Source organism: Calonectris borealis, chromosome 7, assembly GCF_964195595.1.
Source record: "Calonectris borealis chromosome 7, bCalBor7.hap1.2, whole genome shotgun sequence".
In the NCBI taxonomy this organism is placed as follows: domain Eukaryota; kingdom Metazoa; phylum Chordata; class Aves; order Procellariiformes; family Procellariidae; genus Calonectris; species Calonectris borealis.
The window spans coordinates 41,390,617-41,414,916 of NC_134318.1; the positions used below are offsets into that span (position 1 = coordinate 41,390,617).

At 38.7% G+C, this 24,300-nt stretch overlaps 1 protein-coding gene across 2 annotated transcripts in view; it reads left to right on the forward strand.

Annotated features, from left to right (window-relative positions):
• Positions 1 to 24,300, forward strand: part of DOCK1 (dedicator of cytokinesis 1) — a 321,757-nt gene that overhangs the window by 39,834 nt on the left and 257,623 nt on the right. Inside the window, exons 6-18 of one of the 2 annotated variants that reach the window (XM_075155288.1) lie at positions 870 to 1,018; positions 4,195 to 4,330; positions 5,491 to 5,648; positions 6,200 to 6,281; positions 6,720 to 6,855; positions 7,204 to 7,276; positions 9,894 to 9,973; positions 12,470 to 12,595; positions 14,007 to 14,131; positions 14,400 to 14,498; positions 15,661 to 15,733; positions 17,474 to 17,577; positions 18,047 to 18,230. In XM_075155288.1, coding sequence (XP_075011389.1) covers positions 870 to 1,018; positions 4,195 to 4,330; positions 5,491 to 5,648; positions 6,200 to 6,281; positions 6,720 to 6,855; positions 7,204 to 7,276; positions 9,894 to 9,973; positions 12,470 to 12,595; positions 14,007 to 14,131; positions 14,400 to 14,498; positions 15,661 to 15,733; positions 17,474 to 17,577; positions 18,047 to 18,230 — 1,525 coding nt within the window. Of the gene's footprint in view, positions 1 to 869; positions 1,019 to 4,194; positions 4,331 to 5,490; positions 5,649 to 6,199; positions 6,282 to 6,719; positions 6,856 to 7,203; positions 7,277 to 9,830; positions 9,974 to 12,469; positions 12,596 to 14,006; positions 14,132 to 14,399; positions 14,499 to 15,660; positions 15,734 to 17,473; positions 17,578 to 18,046; positions 18,231 to 24,300 lie in introns of both variants that reach the window. The other variant, XM_075155289.1, reaches the window with a different exon arrangement.

Consider the following 24,300-nt stretch of genomic DNA (forward strand, 5'->3'; position numbering starts at 1 on the left):
TAGAAAGGCTGTTGTTCTGCAACTTCAGTTTTGCATGGTATTGTTTTGTTTGTGCTAAAATTGTTATGTATATGCAGTGTCCATGGTTTAAACCAACATGTCAAATTCTGTTTTGTGGTTAAAGATTTGATCTTTTGTTTCTGAATGTACGTGTGTATGGGCATGCATATAGAAAATGCTCTGGAAAAGAGGTTTCTTCCATTGTAAGTCTGGAACTTCATCTTCCTGTGTCCTAGCTTAGCTGAATGCTGCCAGGGGAAGTTTGTGTATGCTGCTGGCACTATTTAATATCCATAGTTCCAGCCTTTATAAACAACTAAGGTACTTAATTTCCTACAAGGTTTAGTGCTTTCCTGGTTTTCCACTTTCCTTCAGATGTTACCTGTGGACTTGTAGGATACTGATGCGCTTGGCTTTGCACACTGAGGAATTTTAAAGTGTTATTCTGAAGATTTAACTGGGGGGGGGAAGGGTTCTCTAATGTGTTGCAGATGGAGTATCGCAGAACTGTTAAAATGCACCATTTTTAGTCTTGTTCTACTCAGTATAGAGGGTCATTGAATAAAGTTACTCTGTGAACCAAGAAAAGACTATCTTTCCCTTGAATGCCTGTTCTGAACACAGTATGACCCGGGTTTTAAGGTAATGTAAACACAAGCATTCACACTTATTTAGATACCTAAAGCAGAGTGTAAGACTCTTTGTATTGAGTGTTCTGTGCTATAGAAAGTTAGGCTCCTATTTTGGAGCTAATTGTAGACTCTTACCCTTTTGCGTTGGTATTTTATAGTTGCAATTTATCACATGTATTTAAGAGATGCTCAGTAGATTTCAAAACTAACTTATACCCATCGTTTTCCTCCAAATAGCAAGATAACAGAGAAATGTTTCGCAGCGTACGGCACATGATTTACGATCTTATAGAGTGGAGATCTCAAATACTGTCTGGGACCCTACCCCAAGATGAGCTCAAAGAACTGAAAAAGAAAGTGACTGCGAAAATTGATTATGGCAACAGGTTTGTGAACAATATTTTCCAAGTGCTTATGCTTCAAAACAAATCAGCATGTGTAATACACATCAGCTGTCAACAACTTCTTGCAAGATTCTTTTATTCCTGTATTTATGAAGATGTAATAGTTGTATATTAACAGTCCTGTTATAGAAAGACAAAGAATGAAGTTGATATAGCATCTTTAAAGTATAGTACAAATTATAGTATGTAAAGTGGAATTCGTAACTCGTTTGCTTGATGATATTATCAATTTGATACTGGTATGAAGTTGTAATTTTTAAGGTCAGTTGAAAAGTGCAAGTAGTCCTCCATTCAAAATATAACTCTACTGCTTCTGCAGCGTAAACAGTTGTTGCCTTCTCAGCACCACCAGCTGCGTGTGCCCCGAAGTCACTTAGCTGTAATGTGATGCTGAAGGATTTGGCTCAGAAGCATCATTTAGCTCATTGTTCCTCTACTTATGTAGTATCCAGCTTGTACCAGAAGATTAACAGACAGATTTAATAAAAAAAAAAGTATCGATTTAACAAAAGAGAATGGAAATTGTGAAGGAAATATTTATCAAAAAAAAAAAGACAGCAGTATAGGTTGCATATGTTGGATATGTTCGTAATTCAGACATACTAACTCTCCAAACAGTGGTCTGGATTTAAGCGAAAATTTTTTAAATGCAAGTTTTAGTTTACAAGTTGTCTATACAGTTATGACTTTCCATTTTGATTGAAAATGAGAAATCATGTCTTGCACTCAATCAGGAAATAATTTGAAGCAGTGCTTTGAATACTGAGAGACAGCGTTGTAGTACTGCGCACCTGGGGACTGAAAAAGTTTTCAGCAAGCCAGTCTTTAAATCCCTTGTGATGTAAATATCTCATCAGATTTCAGCTATTTGTGTTTTATTCCTTAAGAACTGCCAAATTTGCAGTATTTCTGTTCATGCACTTTATCAGCAAAAGCTGTGATTTAAAAAAAAAAAAAAAAATTAGAAAAATCATCAGTAACTGCACTCAGTAATTATCATTTATAGTCCAAGATACGGACTGTTGTACCTCAGTAGACAATTAACCAGATGTTGTTGATATTATTTGTTTGGCTACTGTATTTTACCATCTGGCTAAGGAGTTGGTTAAAGTTACTCTGAATAACGTCCAGATGCTCAGCTTTCAAATACAATGGAACATCTTGTGCTGTGCTTTATATTCATAATGTTCTGATGGACTAATTAAGTGATCAGAACATTCTCTGTGGAGTGCAGGAGGGAAGTGAATTTGAACTTCTGAGTAAATACTCACAACTGAAAGATACCATATGTTTCTTATGTAGTCATACATTCACTTTTGTCTAAAATAAGCACGGATGATGATTTCAATATCCAGACAGAATGAATTCATTATGCATATTATAAATGTTTTCTGATCTAATCATATCCTAACCTTTCCTGTTTTGTGAAATACTGATTTGTAAATAAGATTTTTCCTATAAATAAAGACAAAATTTCACTGTATGTTGTCAAAATAACTGAGGAAGTAAAAATGGTCTTATGAATTTGTAAGTTTAATGTTTTTTTTGAAATTGGGTCAGGTAATTTTGTTGTGAAAACATGCTTTTTGTTCAGTTGCAAAAATCTGTAACGGGGACACTTAGGAAAAAATTTCAATTTTTTTCCAAGCATCATTTGCAAGTTAAAGGATAAAACGAGATTAAATCGAAGGAGTGTTTGCTTCTATTTATTTGACAGTCGATGCAAACATTCTTGTACTGTTAGTGTGTAATAGGCTGGGTGATTAGTCTTTCTCTGAATTTTGAGTTACCTTTTCCTCTGGTCCAAGCAGGTGTCTCCTATGGAAGGACTCTGCTTTTGTTCATCCAGGGCTGACGGTTACGATAGAAGGGGCCAGTGGGTGAATCTCCTGTGGCTGCTGTCCAGGAAACAACAGGAAGGAGGAGCAAGACAGTTTTGGCTACTTTTCTGTTTGGTTGCAATGATGAAACCATTTTCTCACTAGAAAATTCATCTAGGAGCTTGGTAGTCCAGGGATCTTCAGAGTTTCGTGATGACTAGGTCCAGTTACAGAGTAGAGCTTAGGAGATGTTTCTTAATAAGCTGCTACCTACACTCTGCAACTTGTTTGGGTGATGTTCATCCACCTTTGAATCCATGCAGTGCAGTTAATTGGAGGGGTTTCTGTATTGACCCTGGTCAAGGCTTTGTTTCAAACCTCCAGATTTCCCTCTTGAAAGGGAGGCGCAAGGAGCGATCCTCTAAGTACATGAAAGACATCTTCATCTTCCACAGCGCCTGTTCCTCTTTTCACGTGATTCGGGTCATGTCCAAAGGGGACTTACTCTCAGATAAACCACGAACCTCTGTGTGGCTTATCAGACACTGCAAGTTTGATTTAAGGTCATTGATCAAACATATTTCAAAACCAAAGTTACAGCAGCCCCATCATGAGAGGTGGCTACACAGTTAGAAGAAGATAGGGACCGTATGTATTGAAGCGGAGGTGAGGAGGTCAGTCTTAGGGAGGATAGGTAGAGAAATGCAGATCAACCTAGACCTGATTTTTTTTTTATCCGTGGTTCTGCTGCCAGCACTGTACTAATGTGGCAAAATGTGAAAGGTCTTTCCTAAGACTGGATTTGATTATGGCAGAAACCTTCCTCTCTGCAGAAGGTAATCACGGACTTTAACACCCTGCTGACAGAAATCTGGCTTCTGCTTTAAATAAAGGGAAACAACTTGTGCCCTCTTGTATCTCATAGGTTTTTGGTAAAACAGGAATATGCCTGCTTTGGAGGAGAATATGGAAGGGGACGAAATGAACTGACCAATTTGCATGTGATGTGACTGTACTGGTTGGTTGTTCAAACTGAATATGAATCAGAGGAGGAGACAAAGTCTCTTGCAAATTTAATTGTTTAAGAAATTACTTCCCGAGCTGTTCTGCTATTTCATTTACATCAGTTCTTTCTGTGCTGGGGGAAAAAGTGATTTCCAGCCAGGGATGGTTATCTCCAGGGTTGGTGACATGTTAAATTGTTTTATCACGTATCAAATAATTTTTTTTCCATCATATGTCATGTGTGCATGACTTTAATGCTAACCACTTGGCAGGTGTTTTTTAAGCATTTATTTGAGCACTGTTAATTCACAAGCATAATTTTTGTTTGTTTAGAATTCTTGATTTAGATCTGGTTGTTAGAGATGAAGATGGCAATATTTTGGACCCAGAGCAGACCAGCACGATCAGCCTTTTCAGAGCACATGAAATAGCTTCCAAGCAAGTTGAAGAGAGGCTACAGGAGGAAAAAGTAAGATACACTATGCACTGTAGCTTTTCCTTTTGAAACATACGACTGTAAACTAACTAGGTGACTTATTTTTAGCATTGCTAACGAAGGATTTGTTGTGCTCCTGAAGAGTTATCAGACTTAAACATTTACGTCTTAGCCTGTTTAATTGTCTTTTCAATCCTTTAAAGGGCTTAGCAGAATTCATGGTTAAGACCTGTATCAATAAGTCGACTACATTTGTAGGTTAATATCAGAGACACAGGTTTGTATGTTAGGTTGTCATGAGAGTTTATTTTTGAGGATCAAGTAGAATAATGTCCTTATTATGTTTGTATGATTTCTGTACGCCAATCCTGAAAATTTGTTTGTTGAAATACAGGAGGCAGATTTAAAGACATTCTCAGACTTGGATAGTCAACTTCTTTGCAATTCAAATCCTTATTTTTAAAAGGAAGAACATTTCTGTTGTAAGGAGTCCTGCCCGTGTCAGCAGCAGTTAGTGGAGCATGGTATTCCCGAGGAGTTGCTCATGAGTGCGTTAGTGCAACTTAAATGAGTTACTGCGTCCTGTTGAGTTGTAGTGGGCCATGCACACCCTTGCAGCCCTTGCCAAACTAGGTGTAAAAATACACTAGTTTAAACGGGATTTAAACTATTAAATTTTTGCATCCAAAGTTGTTTCTTTGTCCCTGCCTCAGCCAGTTTCCTTTTTGTCCCATGTGCATTCCTCCTTTCTGCCTAGGTAAAGTAGTTTGTGGAAAGTTTATGGGAGCTGAAGTGTGAAGGGTGGGTAACCTGTAGAAGTGCCACTGTCTTCTCTTCTGTCTTTCTTGGCACTCTATACCTGTCAGAAAAACATCAGACAAAGCAAAGAACAAACACACTTTTTTTTTTTTTTTTGGTCAGGTATATTTGAGGCTCTGTATCTTCCTCCATTTGTGTAGCTTTCTTTTTAATAAGTAAAGACATCTCTTCCCCCCCGCCCCCCGCCATAGTGTGATGCTTCAAGACAGACCCAGAAAATGCAATCTGTTGTAAATCCTAGTATAAACGAAGATCACAGGAGTAGACACTCAACAGAAAACCCCTGTTCTTCTGTCTGAAAGGTTTTAGGAAAGCTTTATAGCGGTTGGATATTCATTAGGGTAAGTTAAATTTCTTCTGTTCTTGAATTACAGTCTCAGAAACAGAATATCGATATCAACAGACAAGCCAAGTTTGCTGCCACTCCTTCATTTGCTTTATTTGTAAACTTAAAAAATGTAGTCTGTAAAATAGGAGAAGATGCTGAAGTCCTGATGTCTCTGTATGATCCACTGGAATCAAAATTTATCAGGTTAGTGTACTCCTGAGTGTACTCCCTAATCTGTGCTTACTCAGTTATAGAAGCAGGATGAGAGGGCTTATGAAAGTCAAATTTCTGTGAAAGGCGTAGGAAAGGGTCATCTGGGAAGGAACTTCGTCGTCGTGTTCAGCACAGCATCGGGCAAGTCTCTTCACCTTGGGTAGGTTTTGGGGTTGCAGTGTGCCTATCACTCTGTGCTTGTGGGTTCCCCATGTGCAGAGCTTAAATGAGCCGTGAATACACCTGCAGGGCTGTGCGGCCTTGCTTACAGCAGCCTCGGCACTAATCTGAGAGTTTGATTTCTACACGCCCTGCTTCCTTAAAGAAGTTCTTACACTTTCTTGCCAGTTGTTCAAGTTGCTTTCTTTTTATAAATGATACACGCAAAGGGAGATGCCAGCTGTCCACTAAGTAAATATTAATTTGTTTAGGATAAGTAGATTGGGTTTAAAATAGTCTTCTGTAAATTCTGAAGTTGATTTTATATGCTTATGTAAAGAAAGCCATTTAAACAAAAAGTCCTCAAAATATTGTTCTTTCAGTGAAAACTACTTGGTGCGATGGTCAAGCTGTGGACTCCCCAAAGATATAGACAGATTGCATAACCTTCGAGCAGTATTCACCGTAAGTTTGTGGGCTTGGCTCAGCTGGCAAATTTTAAAGCACTTGTTTCATAGCTTGTGAATAATTGAGGAATGTAATGATCTGTATATAAACAGTGTGGAGTTACCTCTGCAGGTAATGATCCTGATGAAGGCTCACATGAGACATTTCTCATAAGTGGCTACTAAATATTCTCAATACCTGGCTAAAACCGAAGTTGCTCTTTGAAGTTTTAACTTACTAGAAATGATTTGGTCTCTTAAACAATTAATTTACACAGAAGTCAAGATAGGACATTTAAGTACTGTTACAAAAACTGCTTTACTCTGAGAACAGTTTGCTCTGGTGCTAGAGGCTAGTACGGTGAAGGCAAATTCTAAGCAACAAACCTTCTGCCTACTAAAATGGAACTTAAAATTCAATTATTATAAAGTAATCTGAAGAAACTACTATTTCTAGGACCTGGGCAGCAAAGACCTGAAAAGAGAGAAAATCAGTTTCGTCTGTCAGATTGTGCGAGTGGGCAGAATGGAGCTGAGGGACAACAACACGAGAAAACTAACCTCTGGGCTGCGGCGACCTTTTGGAGTAGCAGGTAACTCTGCACTGTACCTGTCTATATCGCATTATATTCTTGCATAGAAAGTTGGGTATGTGAAACTCCTTTGGGGTTGTATAAACTCAAAATTGTTCCCAGGTCCAGGTTAATCAGACTGATTGCTGTGTTGTAGAGTTTAGTGTAGCTTTCAGGACTCGCATTTAGCTAGAGATGCCAAAGGTTATTTGCAACATGATGTTATTCTATAGAAAAATTCTGAATTGCACAGTTGTTAACTCCATCCCTCTTCTGAGTCACCATTGCTTCCATCCCCCAGGGTATTCCCTCAGCACCCCTCTTCCCATGTTGATCACTTAATTCAGTACACGTTGTTTTTGTTTTCAGTAATGGATGTTACTGACATAATTAACGGAAAAGTTGACGATGAGGACAAACAGCACTTCATACCATTTCAACCGTAAGTAGGGAATAGTTTAAAGAATAAGCAGAAGTGAAAGAATTAAGATCTTAACTTTCATTAAAAAAAAAAACCACAAAACAAACAAAAAACCAAAAAAACCAAAACATTTTCAACTTTTGAGTGGAAGAAGTGTTCTGTAGGTATTCTGAAGTTAATTTATTTCAGTGTGATATTTTATCTTGAGAAGTACATACTAATATTTCTTCTTGATAATTACCCATTAGTTATAATAGCCATAGCCCCAGAAACTTTTATTTTTTAAGTCTTGAGTTTAAAGCATGCATTCCCAGTTTTGCAGTCTTGTTTTCTTTTTGTTTAAAGATGTCAGGGTGATAATGCATAAGAGACGTAATGCCTAAAATAAGTACATTGCTGGTTTAGCTCTCCCTGAGATTGATAAAGACCAGCAGTGTTACCAACATCCACTGCAGGTGACTTCTGTGAAATTAATAAACAATAGGATTTATCTTTTTCTTGGTAGCAGATATAATTTCATAGTAGGGTCCACAATAATTGGTGTACAAACAAAAGTTGAGAATTTGAAGGATGGCTTGATGTACCTCCTGCAATGTCTTCTCATAATTCAACTTTATCACGTGAGACTTTTACCAGAAACCATAGGTATTTTGGTTGGATGGTAAGGGAGAGGATGTTTCCGCTGCACATACCTGTTACAGCTGGTTCACAGAATTAAGGAGACCAGTCTGCTACAGGGACGTGGTCGTACTTTTAGTCATCTAAAACTGCAAAACTTTCCACGCTGACTCCACGCTGACCTGGAGTTTGACAGATAGTATTTTACACTAATTAAATTAGCTAATAGCAAATATGGAGTTGGTGTCCTTTAAAGAACGGACAGGGTCGAATTTAACGTAATATCAAGATCAGTTTTGACTTCAAGCCACAAAATGATATTAAGAAATGTGGGTTTAATAGCCTGAATTTTTGTGGATTTGTAGATATGCGCAGAGAAAATGCTTTTAGAAGTAAAAGCTTATTAGAAGTAAAAGCTTATTAACAAAAGAGAATGTGTAGCAAGTACTCTGTTCCATCCATAGTTCATAGGGGTGTTTTTTAATTCCATGAGGTGGGGAAAAGTAGAAGGGATAAGTCAAATAAATGTACATAAAATATGAGTGCTTAGGTTTCCCATTGTGTGAAATGTTAGACTGCCAGCTGTCCAAAAAGGCAAAACATAGTTATGTTAACTAAATTTCTTGATTCATATACTAACGGATATTCAGAGGGTTTTTAATAATATTAAAAAAAAAAATCAACCTTGAAATAATGTCATCCCAAATTAACTTTATTTTGGAAAATAGACTTAATTCAGGAAGCCCTTGTAGGGCTATTGAGAGGATAGCAAGGTCTGCAGGTGCTATAGGGAGCTGAGAAGATGTATGCCTCATGTCTGAAATGGTTTCGTTTGTATGCAGCAGTGTCGCTGGAGTGGTGTAGAGGGTGTTAATGAGAAAATTGAAGTATAATTCCATTTTTCAAGAAAAACGAATTTTTAGGGAAGAGTGTGTTCATGATATGTTTATTGTGTGGTAAACAATAGCAAGCTTATTTTTTAGTGAGTGTGGAAGTATGCAATGAAAATAGATTCACAGATTTGTGTATCAAAGTGGATGGTAATGGAACATCTAGTTTTCTGCTCCATTAACACTGATTTATTTTTTCTGTATATATAAATCAGCTTTTTGAAAAGATGTACAATGTGATTTTTTTTTTCTGCACTAAATTAAAACATTCTTCTGAAAAAGTATATTCCAAAGAGTATGAATAATATGAAAACACACAATGAATACTGGTGTCATTATTTCCAACATAGACTTAGGCTGTATATATAAGCCACACTTTTCTTCTCATTCCATGCTTTGCTTCTGTTGTACCACATGCAATTCTGTTTTCATATCTTTGTTTGTTTGTATTCATTCACTAGCCACCAACACAATGGCTGTCAAAAGCACCTGGCAAGGTTACTTAAATGACACTTAATGCTACTGTTTATTTATAGTTTCCATCTTTTCATTTATTCATCAAGTTTAACAGAACGTTTGGATTATCTGCTTTTCTTCTCCTATGCCATTTCTGTGAGATTTACGGTAGCTTTTCCTTCAGACGGTATGCACTGCTGCTTAACCTACAGAACAGCAGAAGTGACCCTGGAGGTCTTGCAGGGCCGGTCTGCTCTATATATTAAAGACAAAACTGCCTGTATAGGTTTTCACGGCTTAACAGGGGATTCTCAGGTGGGAGACACCCTTCTTATCCTCACAGAGTGTTACCGGGGCCTGTGCATGCATGTCCCTGAAGGGAGAAGTAACAACGCAAGTGTGCTGTACTTCTCTGCGGTAGATCAGCATTCTCCTGATTAATGATCTTCCTCTGTCTTTCTTGTTACCTTTCCTGTCCTTTGTCTTGCGTGGACTAATAAATACTCTTTGTCACAACTATGATATGATCTTTTGTGTTCCCTTGTTACTGTGACTTCTGGTTTTCTGTGACCCTTTGTTTCCTGGTGTTGGTCGTCATGTGCATCCTCCAGGCTAGCGTTGGATGACGCCATTCGACACAAGCAGCTGAACATATCATCCCGTTTTTCACCCAGGGTGGCAGGGGAGAATGATTTCCTTCAGACTGTTATAAACAAAGTGATTGCTGCTAAAGAAGTTAACCACAAGGGTCAGGGTATGTACTGTTCTTTATATACACCGGTGTACCTAAAATTGATCATTGCTTGATTTGCAACATATGATTATTTTAATTTTGGAATCAAGGGTGCATAATATTACCTCACTTGTTCACTGCTATTTGGTAACAGAAAATGTGTTTGCGTGGTTTGTTCCCCCTCTTCCCCATCCTTCAGGGCTTTTCTGCTATTCCCCCCTGCCCCACATCTTCCCCCCGCCCCTCGCATTAACTGTACAGGTTGCATGTCCTTTCTCTGCATTGCCATCGCTGGGACGTCTTTATATTTCTGTAGTGGAAACGATGACTCAGGGTGTTGGCTCTTGTGCCCTTGAGCTGTGGACTTTGGCCTCCTCTTGTTGAAGGAGGGGATATTCTCTTCCTTCCCTTCCTTCGCCTTATTTTTCCGCTTTGCAGCTGCGCTCGCAGCGTTTGGCTCCCTCTCAAGAAGACCAGGGCATTGCTCCCGCCTGAGCTCGGAGGTGGTAAGGACGGAGCCAGAGCTGATACCTTGTCCCGCAGGCTGCTCCTGTCACTGTTCATAACTCAGCTCTGCTGATGTGAAACTGAGTTTGCTTCCAAAGTCTGGGGTTTTGGGGTGGGGTTTTTGTGTGTGGTTTTTTTTTCCTTATTTTTTAAATACAACACTTCATGATCGTAATGTGTCTACCAGTTAAAAAGTGAATTGTGTGATGGCTCAGTTATTACTGTACTAGCTTCAATATTATTTTTGTGGGGAGTGTCTGGGTTAGTATACTATCAGGCAGGCTAATGCGGTGTTTCCACCTGACGCTATGTAAGTGTATATCTGTATCACTTGGGTATCTGAACAAAAGACCCAAGGAAAATTACATTTTTTTTTTTGCTGTTTTTTTAAATTAATCAAGAGTAAATAAAATCTAAATAAACTTTTGAAATTATCTATTAGCTAAAGAGGAAAACTTAGATCTGCTTTTCCTCCCGGTTTTCACCTGCAGCCAATGTGTATCGGAAAGGAGGAAACATTTCAGGTGCTTTGGTTTGTTTCAGATTCTTTCCCTAAGAAAGGCGCCCAAGCAAACAGAAAAGGATTAGGAGTTGTGGCTTAGCCAGTCACTGTAGGTACAGTTACTGTTTAATGAAGTAGCAGCTGTTAGAACCGTCTCTGGCAACAAGTCAGCATATAGCCTTTTATAAGAGATTTTAATAGAAAAGAAAGCTAGCTGCCAAATATATACAAAATGAATGCATAGTTAATTGTGTGTGTAACAGGATAACCCACAATTTGTTTTATAGATGAATATTTTTTGGGTATTTTTCATAGATTTTAATTTTAGGATTTTCTCTGCAAATTGCTGTTGTAATTATTTCGTGCTTAAACTTCATTGCCAGTCACTTTACCAGGTGTGTAAGACTTCTTTTCCGCTCTCCCCCCCTTTTTGGTATCTTTCTTTTCCCTATAACAAGTGCGCCTGATGCTAGTTGGCAAGCAGCGGCTTCTTAGTGGCGCCTTCTGCTACTGAAGAGAAAAATGTCAACGGTATAAAGCTGATGCTGTAGATTTCTTTGTGCTCAGTGCAGTAAAAACAGCTTATGGGGGTGGTGGTGATGAATCAATTCAGGGTACATATCTGCTGTTGGTGCTGTCTTTATTGGCATCTCGATATTGGTTGGTTGTAATACTTGAGTTTTTCATTCAAATCAATGTTGCCACTTTCTTCTTGTGGAAGATAAACATTTCATTAGAAACAACTTGTGAGAGTTCAAAGGAGAGAGAAAAGCTTGAGGCAGTTCCGCTACTGGCTTAATAACTGTATTTCCACGAGACCCTTTGTGGAAGACTTAAGTGATGAGAGGAGTCTAGTTCTCGAAGTTCTGCGAGGAGGAGGGATTCTTCTGAAGTCACTCCTGCTTTGTCAAGGGCACAGTAGACTTGCTTCCATTTTCACAGCCCAGACTTCGGTGGGTCCAGCTGATAACCAAGGGTTTCCTTTTTCCACCTTTCCACCAACAGGTGCTGCTAACCTGTTTTTCTTCTGAATGGAGACCTATTCTATTGAAATTTTTAGACTGTGAATAAAATTTTTGGCTTTAGTAAGTCTGTGTATGGGAAACTGTATGCATCTGCTTTTGAACGTCTGCCTAACTCCTCCCTACCAAGACGCCTTCTAGATGGTATTGCTGCAAAGTGCACGATACAAAGGCCCGAATCCTTATTTTGCACAGATTTCTGGTTTCTCAGGTTTTTTGTTAGCCGGTCAGCTTCCAGGTGAGGATTTTATACAATTTTCCAGAAAGTCTGATACAATCAGACATACTTATGTGTGCTGTACTCATGTTTCCGCTTGAAGCAGTGGGGTTTTTTTGTATGTTTTGAAATACTTTGTAAAGTGTATTTTTTGTAAATGAAGAGCAGTTACCTTAATGTATATTCTTACTTTTTAGAATGCGTCAAAAGGAATCTTTAGGAACTAGAAAAAAACCACCAGTTTAATAATTGTGGTTTTTACACAACAGGTTTGTGGGTGACTTTGAAACTTCTTCCAGGAGATATTCATCAGATTAGGAAGGAGTTTCCACACTTAGTGGATAGGTCAACAGCTGTCGCTCGGAAAATGGGGTTTCCCGAGATTATTATGCCTGGTAAGCCATTGTGTGAATTAATGCTACTTTGTTATATTTTAACCTTCTTTAAATATCTGTATGTATGGAAGCTTTGGGGGGAAAAAAAAAAAAAAGATGAATTTGAGGTATGGTATAATTAGAAATAATGGATCGTCGAAGGATTTTGTCTCATTTAAAATAAACGTAAAATACTTTGGTAATACCTGCCACATGTGCTGTATAAATAGACCTGACAACCCCCCCAAAATGACATGATATCATGGCGACAGTGGAAATTCTCCTCTTTCTCCAGTGAAGAAAAATGTAAATGCTTCATATTCTCTCCCTAGCAAGGGCATATGTAAAACTTGTATCCTGTGATGAATCCAAACCAGAGGAACAGGCTTGATTTAGAGATATGCAAGTCTCTTAGGGTTTGTACTAGATTTGGATAATGTATTTGAAAGAAAGCCATATTGTCGTCTTTTAATAAATACATTCAGTGGATGTTCAATTCTGGTGTTTACAAAAAAAACCTCAAAAATGTGGTGCTTCACAAAATAAAAATTGCCATAAGCAACAGACTACAGAAGAAACTCTGCACTGTTCTTTTCAGATTGATGGGCTCTAGAGGATCCATTAGATATTTTCAAAAGCATCCCAGTTTCAGCTCTCCCTGTGGTTGCTGGCTGCGCATTTGTCAGTTGTTTTATTATATATCTCGTATGGTGTAAGTGCCTCAGCACCTCTGGTTGTTACGATCGTACGTTGGCACGTAAACCATATGCCTCATGAAATTATTGGAAAACCCCTGTTTCCACAATTCATTTTCAAAATTTCAGCTGAATTGGAGTGTAGTTGAAGACCATTTTAAGACATAAAGCTAAATAGAACCCTCCCTTGCAACCCCCAGGCCAGCAAAAACATCAAACCACTTCCCGATGTAACAAGTTAAACAGATCTCTGTAGGCTGTTTAAATGTTTTTAAATTGCAAAATATCTGTGTAGGGGATAAATCAATGACTGTGTTGAAATTCATCCTTTCAAATTAATAATGAAAGATGTTGTGGAAAAAAAAAAAAAAAAAAGGGGGGGGGTAGGAACTGAAGTGTTTTTTGAGTGATATGGTACATACTCTTAATGTTGATGTGGTATTCTTTCAGTCCAGAAATAATGTGTGATTTTGTTTTTGTTAGATTCAGCTTGCTCCACTATGAGTTGATAGTTCAGACTTTAGAAGTCTTAGCACAATTTTAGATAAACAGCTGTTTTCAGTACTGCTAGTTTTGAATATTCAAGATGCCGTGGCTTTTAAATGTTTTGCCATGTGTATGTATGATTGCTGTTACTAAAATGTGTTGGTTGTTATTTCTATGCATCATTGGTTTCGCAAATCAATAGGTATACTGTGAAAATTGCTAAGAACTTTGTGCTTTGCTTTTTCTTTTAGGTGATGTTCGTAATGACATCTATGTAACATTGGTTCAGGGAGATTTTGACAAAGGCAGTAAAACAACAGCGAAGAATGTAGAAGTTACAGTATCTGTTTATGATGAAGATGGCAAAAGATTAGAGGTATTTAAATATTTAACATCTTTTTTTGATACATGCCTGCTTAAGCCTTTTCAACATCTTTCTCTATATTTGTCAACTTAAGTCCCTATTTTTATTTACAATAAAATTTTCTCCTTTGTCGTAACTAAACATATCTAACTAAACATGGCATGAGCCATTCTGTCTTATTTTGACCTACTTCACTAATTTTTTTTTTGTTGTTTATTTGAATGAAAAAGTGGAGTTTAAGATAGACATAAACTTTTTCTCTTTTGTTTGTGTTTTCAAGAGTGTTATTTTTCCTGGTGCTGGTGATGAAGCCATCTCAGAGTACAAGTCAGTAATATATTATCAAGTAAAGCAGCCTCGCTGGTTTGAGACTGTAAAGGTAACTTCCTGTGTGTGGATTAATAGGCAATTAATATAGGTTTCAGTGGAAAGCCTTGAGAAACAAAACTAGGGAAAGTCAATGCTTGTGATTGTGTTTAGCAGGATAAAAGTAATAGCTCAACTAAGGAAGGCTTTCAGAGACTGCTGGAAAATAGATTTGACTTTATTGCATAATGCATCTTATTTCATCCTTTTGGTCAAGACGACTGTTACAGGGGCACTCCAACATCTGTTTAGGAATGATTTACTCTATTTCACGAAGGTGACCTAAAGAAGCAGGATATTAAGGTTAAAACATAATTGCTATAGTGTTGAATTCATCAGTGTTTTGGGATCTGGCTGATTGTGCATTAAGCTTGCTGAATTTGCTTGGGCAATAACGTTTTAGCCAAGTTTTAGTATTACAGAGGAGGCTGATGTTAGGTTTATAAAATATATTCTGTCTAGCTGTAGTCAGTGGGAGCAGTATACGTGTACTGAGAAGGGACTTACAGCTACTCCCCACGCTGTTGTTTTAAGTCCAAAGATGCTCTTGTTGCATCTGTAGACAGAAAGTGGCTGCTAGGGAACGGCAGAAACCTAAACGTGGTGTTGGGGAGCGGTGTACAGCACAGAGCCTGAATGTGGGCGTGATTAAGAAAATACGACAGCTCTAGCAAAAATACTGGGGGAGGAGAACATTGGTTACATCTCTGCACATCGCTTATGTGTGGATCAGAGATACACTAATAGTATACGTAGTACAAGTGTTGCATAGATAACGGATATGTTAAGAATTTTTGCTTTGCTGCTGTTGATAATCAAGTTCACCTCTACCAGTCAAACTAAAGCGGGGCTCATTCCTGAGCTGGGAGGAGTGGTAGGGGAGGCTTTGAGGTTACAGCCCAACATCTGAAGTTGCGGATCTTGTCGGGTAACTTAAAAGGCTTGCTTCATTCCTTCTCTCTTTCTTGGTGCAAGAATTGGCGATTTTCTTGGGGGATCTATGACCTTTCAAGGTCTTCTATGGCAAAATGAAGCTGGTACTTATGATTAATCTTTTTGAAAGAGCCAAGCATGTTGTTGAAAGATGCCTAGATGAGATTTGGTAGTGTCTGATGATGTTTGAAGATACTGTACTGACTGATTTCTTTCTCCGTCTTCTTTCCCAATATGTGAAGGTTGCAATCCCCATTGAAGATGTGAACCGCAGTCATCTGAGGTTCACGTTCCGTCATAGGTCATCACAGGACTGTGAGTAATTCAGCCTTTTGATTATGGTTCTTGTCAGTGTCTGGTGCCAAAATCTGCTGAAACAGGCATAACATTCCTCATCTGTAATTGACTACCGTAATTGCGTTTAATGCGGGGATAAGTTTTTTGCCTGCTTATTTTACGTTAGCATCTCAGCTTCTTTTTGCCTTTCCCTTACTGTCGACATAAAGTTTTTCCTTTCCTGCCCAGTTATTTCTCCAAGTCAAATAAAAGGGCTAGTGAATAAAGCTTTCAGTTAGCGACTGAAAGAGTTGTGGTATTATAGATCTTAGAGGTAGGTGGGTAGGGAGTTGTAAAGATATTTAACAACCCCACGTGTGAAATGGGAACATGAAAGAGTTTACAGTGGGTTTAGCATCAGTAATTGAAGACTTAGCTATTAAGAAACTTGGTTTCTGCTTCTGGTTCTCGGACTGACTTATGGTTGTTTTGAAGTAATTTTGGTCTGAAAGATGTTTGAGAGCTTGTGGTTTTCCTCAGCTTTCCTGTAACTTTGCTGGCAGCTGAGATGCTTTGAGCTCTTGAGGATCAGATGGAGACCGCTAGACATCTTCCATTTGTCAACAGTTGTTTTGTAGTAAAGTTTGGGGATTTGCCTTGGTTGTGATAATGTTCGTTCCATATAGTGATTACAGGGGCTGTCTTGCTTGATAGGAAAGCCTTTCAAAAGCTGCACTTTTTTGCTGTAGAATAAATGCATAGACAAAAGCATTAATCGGGTAGTGTCCACTGGATGCATTTTAAGATATTTAATACTCTGCATGTATACTTATCTGTGTAATGTGTAGTACATTACTCCATAGCGGTTATTTAATTGAAGCTGTATATTTTGCAAATTGATCATTAATAAAAGATATACTTAGTTTAGAAAATGATACTTGCTAATGAAAACAATGTGCAGAAAATTAGTGTCATTAGTGTCAAAATTATGATTGTGCACTACAAATTACTAGAGTGAGAAATATTTTTATGATGACTCAAAAATGTAAGTTGTCCATGGTTTAAATATTAATTAGAGGCTGTGCCTTAGGGCTCCAGAGCTTTTTCACAGGCTGCTTGGGCTATCTCAAGTTGATTGCATTTTCCTTCTGGTTTTACTTCTTAACTTACTTTGTGATTTCTACTTGCCCCATTGCTTTATTTTTACTTAACTTTTGATAATAGATTTTGAACAATGAGAGCAAACTGAATGTATTTTCTGGTTCATACTAGTTGTAGAGTGGGTCAGCTTTCAGAAACTTAGGCACTTCATCTGTAGTCATGGATCCAATTTCTGTTTCGGTTCTAAAATTCCCCCTATAAATGATAGAGCCCTGATGAGATCCTCAGTGCTGGTCTTTAAATCATTATTCTAGGTACCAAGCACTGCCATTCTTCTAACTCCGAAAAACCTGAACATTATAAATGCATCAAATTTCTGTTTTGTGTTTAAAAAGTTGCCTTAATTCAGCTTTCTAAATGAACACACAGACTATAGAAATATTAAGCATCCAGTTACTGTTGCCGTGGTCAGATTCTTAAGCATTTATTTCTCATATTGTTGGTTCTCTCTTGAGTTTAGAAGACACTCCCAATTTCTTGTATCTTTCCTCCAACTGAGAATCTTTACTACGGTCATTCATTTAGAGGTTATCCATGTTTTTGAGATTAGGTGGACTGTCTGTACTAGTATCAAATACTTAATTATGCTTTTTTGTTTGCTTGTATGTTTTTTAACAGCCAAAGATAAATCTGAGAAAATATTTGCCCTAGCATTTGTGAAGCTCATGAGATATGATGGAACAACTTTGAGAGATGGAGAACATGACCTTATAGTTTACAAGGTAGAATTTTGAGATACTTTAGTCTTTCCATAGTAGCTAGCTCAGTGTGAGTACTACTGACTTTTAGTGAATTACTGTTACAGAATTGCACAGAAAAATGTTATAGACTATTCTGTTAGATCAAGCAACTAAATAGTAAGTATTGTGCAATTTGCATATTTGGCAGATTGATAAACCTGGAGTATGTTTTACTGGGCATGTTTTAATTTTTAAGGTGCTTGTTATCAAGTTTTATGTGTGTTTTCGTGACTGGGAGAAGTTACTTCTCTAGCTCTTTAAATATCACATCTTGGCTCTAATCTGTAGACAGGTTAGTGCTAAATTACTGTTGTTAAAGACCCTTTGGATAGCTCCATTTCTGGAGCAAACCTAAGAAAATCCAGTGTAAATAATAAAATTTTATTATTACCAAGGCTTTTTACTAGATATTTTAAAATTGTTTCATGTTGTATTTAAAACACTACTGTAGGCAGAAGCAAAGAAGCTGGAGGATGCCTCGACGTATTTAAGTCTGCCATCCACTAAAATAGAATTGGAGGAAAAGGGACACTCTGCAACAGGGAAGAGTATGCAGAACCTCGGAAGCTGCACCATCAGCAAAGACTCTTTCCAGATTTCTACTCTAGTTTGTTCAACAAAACTTACCCAGAATGGTAAGTTCATAGAACCGCTGGAGCTTCTGCTCCTCGCTGTTGGAGTGGGGTTGTACGTGCTGACTTTCCTGCCTTCTCCGTCCCGCTTCCTCTGTGGATGGAAGGTGGGTTGTTCGCCGTGCAGTCTTGGATTAAATTGTCTGGATGCAGCAAAAGCATCTACTGAGTGTGTGTACTATCCCGCCTTTTCACTGCCCATGGACTTTGTTTTGCTTTAGAGCAGTATAGGTCTCCAAGAAAACAGAAGAATCCAAATTAAATGGAAATGGGAATATTGTTTGCCATACAGTTGAGACTTTTATGCTGAAGTATACTGAAAACAGGCTCTGTGGCATTTTACTTCTCTGTGGGTATGAATAATAGCACTAAGGAAGAGGATGAGTTTGCTTTCAGGAGTAGGTAATATCATGGCTCTGCTCCCAAATAAGCTGTTTTATATTATTTCCAAGGTGCAATATCCATATCTTATGCTTGAAGAAAGCCCTGATGTTTTCTTGTGTTGGGCAGAAGGGATGTGAGCATGAGAATGTGTTGCATTGAGGTCACTCTTATGTTCATACGTCCTCACATGAACACAGAGTACCAGGAATGGAGTTGGCATATTTTATTCCTTTTAAAACTTGCCTTATATATATTTTTCATGTGTATTTGTCAGCTGGCTGACTGCATCCAAAGGCTGTGGAAAGTAGAGCTGATGGCAGCCACGAAGGCAAATATTTCACATTTCCAGACTGTGCCCTCTCTGTAATTTTTGTGCTTCGTTGCCATGGAGCGGTCCCTTGTTCTCTTTGCTGCACCAGGAGTAGACTCGGGAGTGTGGGTGGGTCATTGAGATGTGAGTGAGTCATTCCAGGGAAAGGGATCATTCCTTCGTGACTCATGAGAAGGGAGGGCTTAGTTCAGACAGATCTGTCAGGAGTCGAGGTTGTGGATGAGGAGGGCTTGGGACAGGGGGTGAGTGGGAATAATGATTGGATTGTCACGTTGATGAGTTCCCCTCTGTCCAGGGGGAAAGTTACTGCTCTGGTACGACTTCATAGTCAACTCATCATTTTATTGCAGTGTGTTTCAGTGGCGTCTCTGTTAGAGCACGTCCTAGGTGTTTCGCATTCAGAGCACATCAGATTCACTGCAGTCTGGCAGCCTTATAGCCTAAGAGGGTGTTTAGCAAAAAATTTAGAAATGATTTTGGAATTCCATAGCAAAGATGGGATCATAGCTCAACAGTAACACAGTGTTTTTGATGTTTTGTAGAATGCAGAAACCAGCATGTGGAATTGAGCTGCTTTTTGTTTGGGATATGATTAGTGTTTTTTTTTCCCTCAGTCTTTCCTAGAGCTTGTTAGTAGTTACAAGTATTTCATAGTGATCAATATATTGATGTTGCTTTTGCAAAACTATTATTAAAATTAAGACTGAGCATTGTTTTCTGCTTAATTTACATACAATTTGCTTTGAACTTTTGATCTTTATTTAATGTTACTGTTAATTATATGGTCTGTAAAACTTTTTTCGCAAAGTTGCCAAAGCCTTTTCTCTTTCTTCAAAGTATTTTGACATTATTAAACAAGATCACCATGTTGGCTGGGAGTGTTGATCTGCTGGAGGGTGGGAAGGCTCTGCAGAGGGACCTGGACAGGCTGGATCGATGGGCCGAGGCCAATGTACGAGGTTCAACAAGGCCAAGTGCCGGGTCCTGCACTTGAGCCACAACAACCCCAGGCAACGCTACAGGCTTGGGGAAGAGTGGCTGGAAAGCTGCCCGGAGGAAAAGGACCTGGGGGTGCTGGTCGACAGCCGGCTGAACATGAGCCGGCAGTGTGCCCAGGTGGCCAAGAAGGCCAACGGCATCCTGGCCTGTATCAGAACTGGTGTGGCCAGCAGGAGCAGGGAGGTGACCGTGCCCCTGTACTGGGCACTGGTGAGGCCGCACCTCGAATCCTGTGTTCAGTTTTGGGCCCCTCACTACAAGAAGGACATGGAGGTGCTGGAGCGTGTCCAGAGGAGGGCAACGAAGCTGGTGAAGGGCCTGCAGCACAAGTCTGATGGGGAGCGGCTGAGGGAACTGGGGGTGTTCAGCCTGGAGAAGAGGAGGCTGAGGGGAGACCTCATCGCGCTCTACAACTACCTGAAAGGAGGTTGTAGTGAGGTGGGCGTTGGTCTCTTCTGCCAAGTAACAGCGATAGGACGAGAGGAAATGGCCTCAAGTTGTGCCAAGGGAGGTTTAGACTGGACATGAGGAGAAATTTCTTTACTGAAAGAGTGGTCAGGCCTTGGAACAGGCTGCCCAGGGAAGTGGTGGAGTCACCATCCCTGGAAGTATTTAAGAGACGTGTAGATGAGGCCCTTAGGGACATGGTGTAGTGGGCATGGTGGTGTTGGGTTGATGGTTGGACTCGATGATCTTAGAGGTCTTTTCCAACCTTAATGATTCTATGATTCTATGTATCCTTAAGCAATTTAGAGACACCCCCCTCCAAAAAAAAAAAAATCATTAAATTCCTCCCTCAATTATCTTTTTTCCTCTAAGAATTGACAGCGCTGTTCAGATTATGGTTTCTGAAGCTGATTTTAACTTCTGTAAAATTGTTGGTTAATATTCTTCCTTTAACTTTCTTAAAAAATAAGTAACTAAAAATCCATAATTACCCTTATTTACAAAATGTTGAGCCAAAATATAATTTCCTCCTTTTGGTCATCTATGATAGTTCTTTCTTCCCTCTCCATTTGGAATTGGCTTTCAGACTTATTTTTAATAATTCTGAAAGTATGTTAATAAATCTTACAGCTCCTTCTGCATTGTATTTGGTGTTGTAGACTATCTTTTTGTATACAAGCTCTTTGAACACTCACTTGACTTCAGTCCTCTATGAACTGTAAGTTATTAATGTTGCTTTTCTGTTAGTAATTGATGTCCTCAGCATCTGAAAAGTCTCCAAAATAGCAGACTTGGCCACTGGTAAGACTTCGGCTATTTTCTTTGAGAGAAAGTGATAGTATGAAGTATCTACTTAGTTAACATTTGAGCAGTTGTTAGTGATTTGTGGCAGAATATATTAAAGCAACACATTTCCTGTCCTCTTCTTAGATTTTGCATTTCATTTTGAGGAAGAGTAGCAATGTAAGCCAAAGAGGAGGACCGTTTGAAAACAAGTAAAAAACCCCCAACCTCCTCAGGAATCAATGAGACGATCAGGTCTTGGAGGCATCAGAGGTTGCTGTTCATCATCACTTTGCCTCCTAGCCAGATTCTCCTCCTTTGCCACCTGAGGCAGAAGAGAACGTTCTTCCTCCCATATCCACAGCACTATGGCAGTGCATGCCTCTATTTTTATTCTGCTCGCAAGACTTTCTGTAACAAATATGTCCTTTCCGGGCTGAAGAAACACTTCGACATAAACATCAAGTGCATTTTTGTGTAATGAAATAGAGCTTCTATATTAAAGCTCCGGAATTTAAGAATTGATGTGAAACTGTATCGAACTACAGAGGTGTGTGTGTTGAAGTCGTGACTGACAGTGCCGCTGTCGCCTGATGTATTAACAGGCAGCGTGGCACTGGGCCCCCCCTTCTCTAGGGGGTGGTTGACTCTGTGATACCTCACACTTGCTTTGCAGCTCTTTACGTGTTGTGGGGCATTGAATGCATCAGCAGACACCCCAGGTTTGTGGGGTTTGGTGTTATTTTTTTATTGGTTTTCTTTGGTCTTGTTTGGTTTTTCTTAAGGTCAGAAGTGAGAAATTTGATCCCTCATGTTACGAGGTATCTCCTTGCAGTTGACAGCATCTCAGTAGATGTTTCTGGGGTGGGAAATGTTGGGCCTTCTGTTCTTAGGGTAAATGGTTAGCAAGGTCTGGTTTGAATCTGTTCCTGATGTCATGTCCAAGTCAGGGTTGTGTGTTGATTTTGTTTTCCTTTTTCTGAGTAGCCTGTTGAGCTATGGCAAAGTGAGGTCTTGTTTTCTCCTGCATAGGCAAGGCAGATTTGGTATTTGAATCTTCTTTTTCTGTCAACTAGAAGCTGGAGATACCAGGAAATACAGAAGGAGAGGGAAAATGGCATCAAAAGCAACATCCCCCTCTATCTGGAGAGTGCCTGTGGATAGTAAATCTTACCAGTGCCTCTTACAGGACTATCAAGATGGATGTCCTTTCATCATCAGGGTGATGGGAATAGAACTTGAAATTGCATTAATGGGCTTGCTGGAAAATTTTTGTGGTTACCAGTAGCCAGAGAGTTGTCTAGTGTTCCATCTATGTATTTGCTGTTGTGAAGCATCCAGGGTGTCTGGATTATTGTAAGGCTTATTGAAAGTATTTCTGTGTTTTCTGCCTAAAGGACTCAAATCTCTAGATAACAGTGACTGTTACTGATCTGGAGTCAAGACTTCAAGGAACCAAGGAGACTAGGCTTTCAGAAAACAGTTGAGAGGAATTTTACTTAGTCATTCAGCACAACTGATAATTAAAAACAAAACAAAACCAAAACAAAAAAAAAACACAACAAAAAAGCAATACACATGATATGACAAATTCAGGAGCTAGTGGCATAAAAATGAAGATGTGAATACAGAATTAAAATAAAACGAGTCATAAAAAGTGTAAAATCAAATGCTTAAAGTCAAGAGGGAAGATTATTTCAAAGAGCACACAGAAATTTAATTAGAGTGGAAATATTATTTAACTTCAATTCAGTGAAGAGTTTGGGTATCTCTATAGGGAAACCTTTGCCTAGGAACAGGTCAAGGAAAGTATATAGCCAGGAAGTTGGACCATTTGCTTCCAATTGCTAAATAAGATGTAAAAGAAAATCTTCATATGTAGTCAATATAATCATAAGTTACATTCACCCAAATAAAGATGCTGTTGGCTACTTGGCAGGCTAGATGTTTGTTCTAATTCTTTGTAATTGAAAATCCTGTTCTGTCGTCTTCCTCTGATATTTTCCAGTCACATAAATTTCACTTGACCTAGGCTGACTACAGTAATTACTATTTACTATAGTCTAAAATACTGTTTTACATTCTTATCCTGTTCTACTTCCTGTATTATTTTATACTTAGACCTATTAGAAGAGTAGGATTAACTGACCGACTGGTGCTTTGCTGGGGTTAATGCTTGCAGTAACAGGGTGAATGCACATTTTTACTGTACATAGTAACTTATTTTTCTCTTTCTGGTTGTTGGACTGCATTGACATTTTCTGTTTGCATATGTATATTCATTTAGCATTTGCTGTGTCATCACGCTGCAAGTACATGTGTTTTTTTTTTTTCTTGGGGCAATACACGATGGCATTCAAAGATAATCTGTGGGCTGGCTCTTGTTCAGATCATTTCTTTTGTCAAGCTGGTGCCTTTTTAGAAGTCAGACTGAAACCAAATTCAGTGGTGGAAAGCTGATATGAACATACTTATGAAACACTTTGGATAACTCATGGAGGCATCTTTACTTTTCTTCCAAAAGCAATTTTTCTGTTAATGTTGAGTTTCTAAGACTTTGGTTTCAGACTATAGGCTTCTTGTAGGATAGATATATTAAAAAATAAAAAATTTAAGAAGTTGAGGGCTTGGATTGTTCAAAGCTTTGATGTAGTGAAATGCTCTTTACTTCTGCTCCCAAAGAGGCTTGGTTTGAGTGCTGCTCAGAGGGGAATCTATCCCGAGGAGAACTGCAGTCCATTCCACTAGAAGTAATTTTATTTATTGCTTAGAATGAAAGATTTTTGGGAAAGTATACCAGCTGCTCTGGGTCTTTGCATGTTATTCCCAGAATATATTCTGCAGATGCATGCCTTGGTAAACATTTTGTTAGTTGCTTTGAAAGTTCACTAAAAGAAGTGATGGGATATTGGTTGGGAGAAGCCGTCTCTCCTTACTGTTTAAGAGTTACGTTGGGCAGAATTCACGTAATATTAACCATATTGGGGGGGGGAGGTAATATGCAGTAGTAATCCAGTGGCTAAACTGAAGGTAGGCAGTCTTTAGAATCTCCTATTTCTCTCTTTTTGGGGGCTTCTACTGAGGATGACTTATGGATAGTTTGTTTTGTGCTGAAAACGGGGCTTAAAA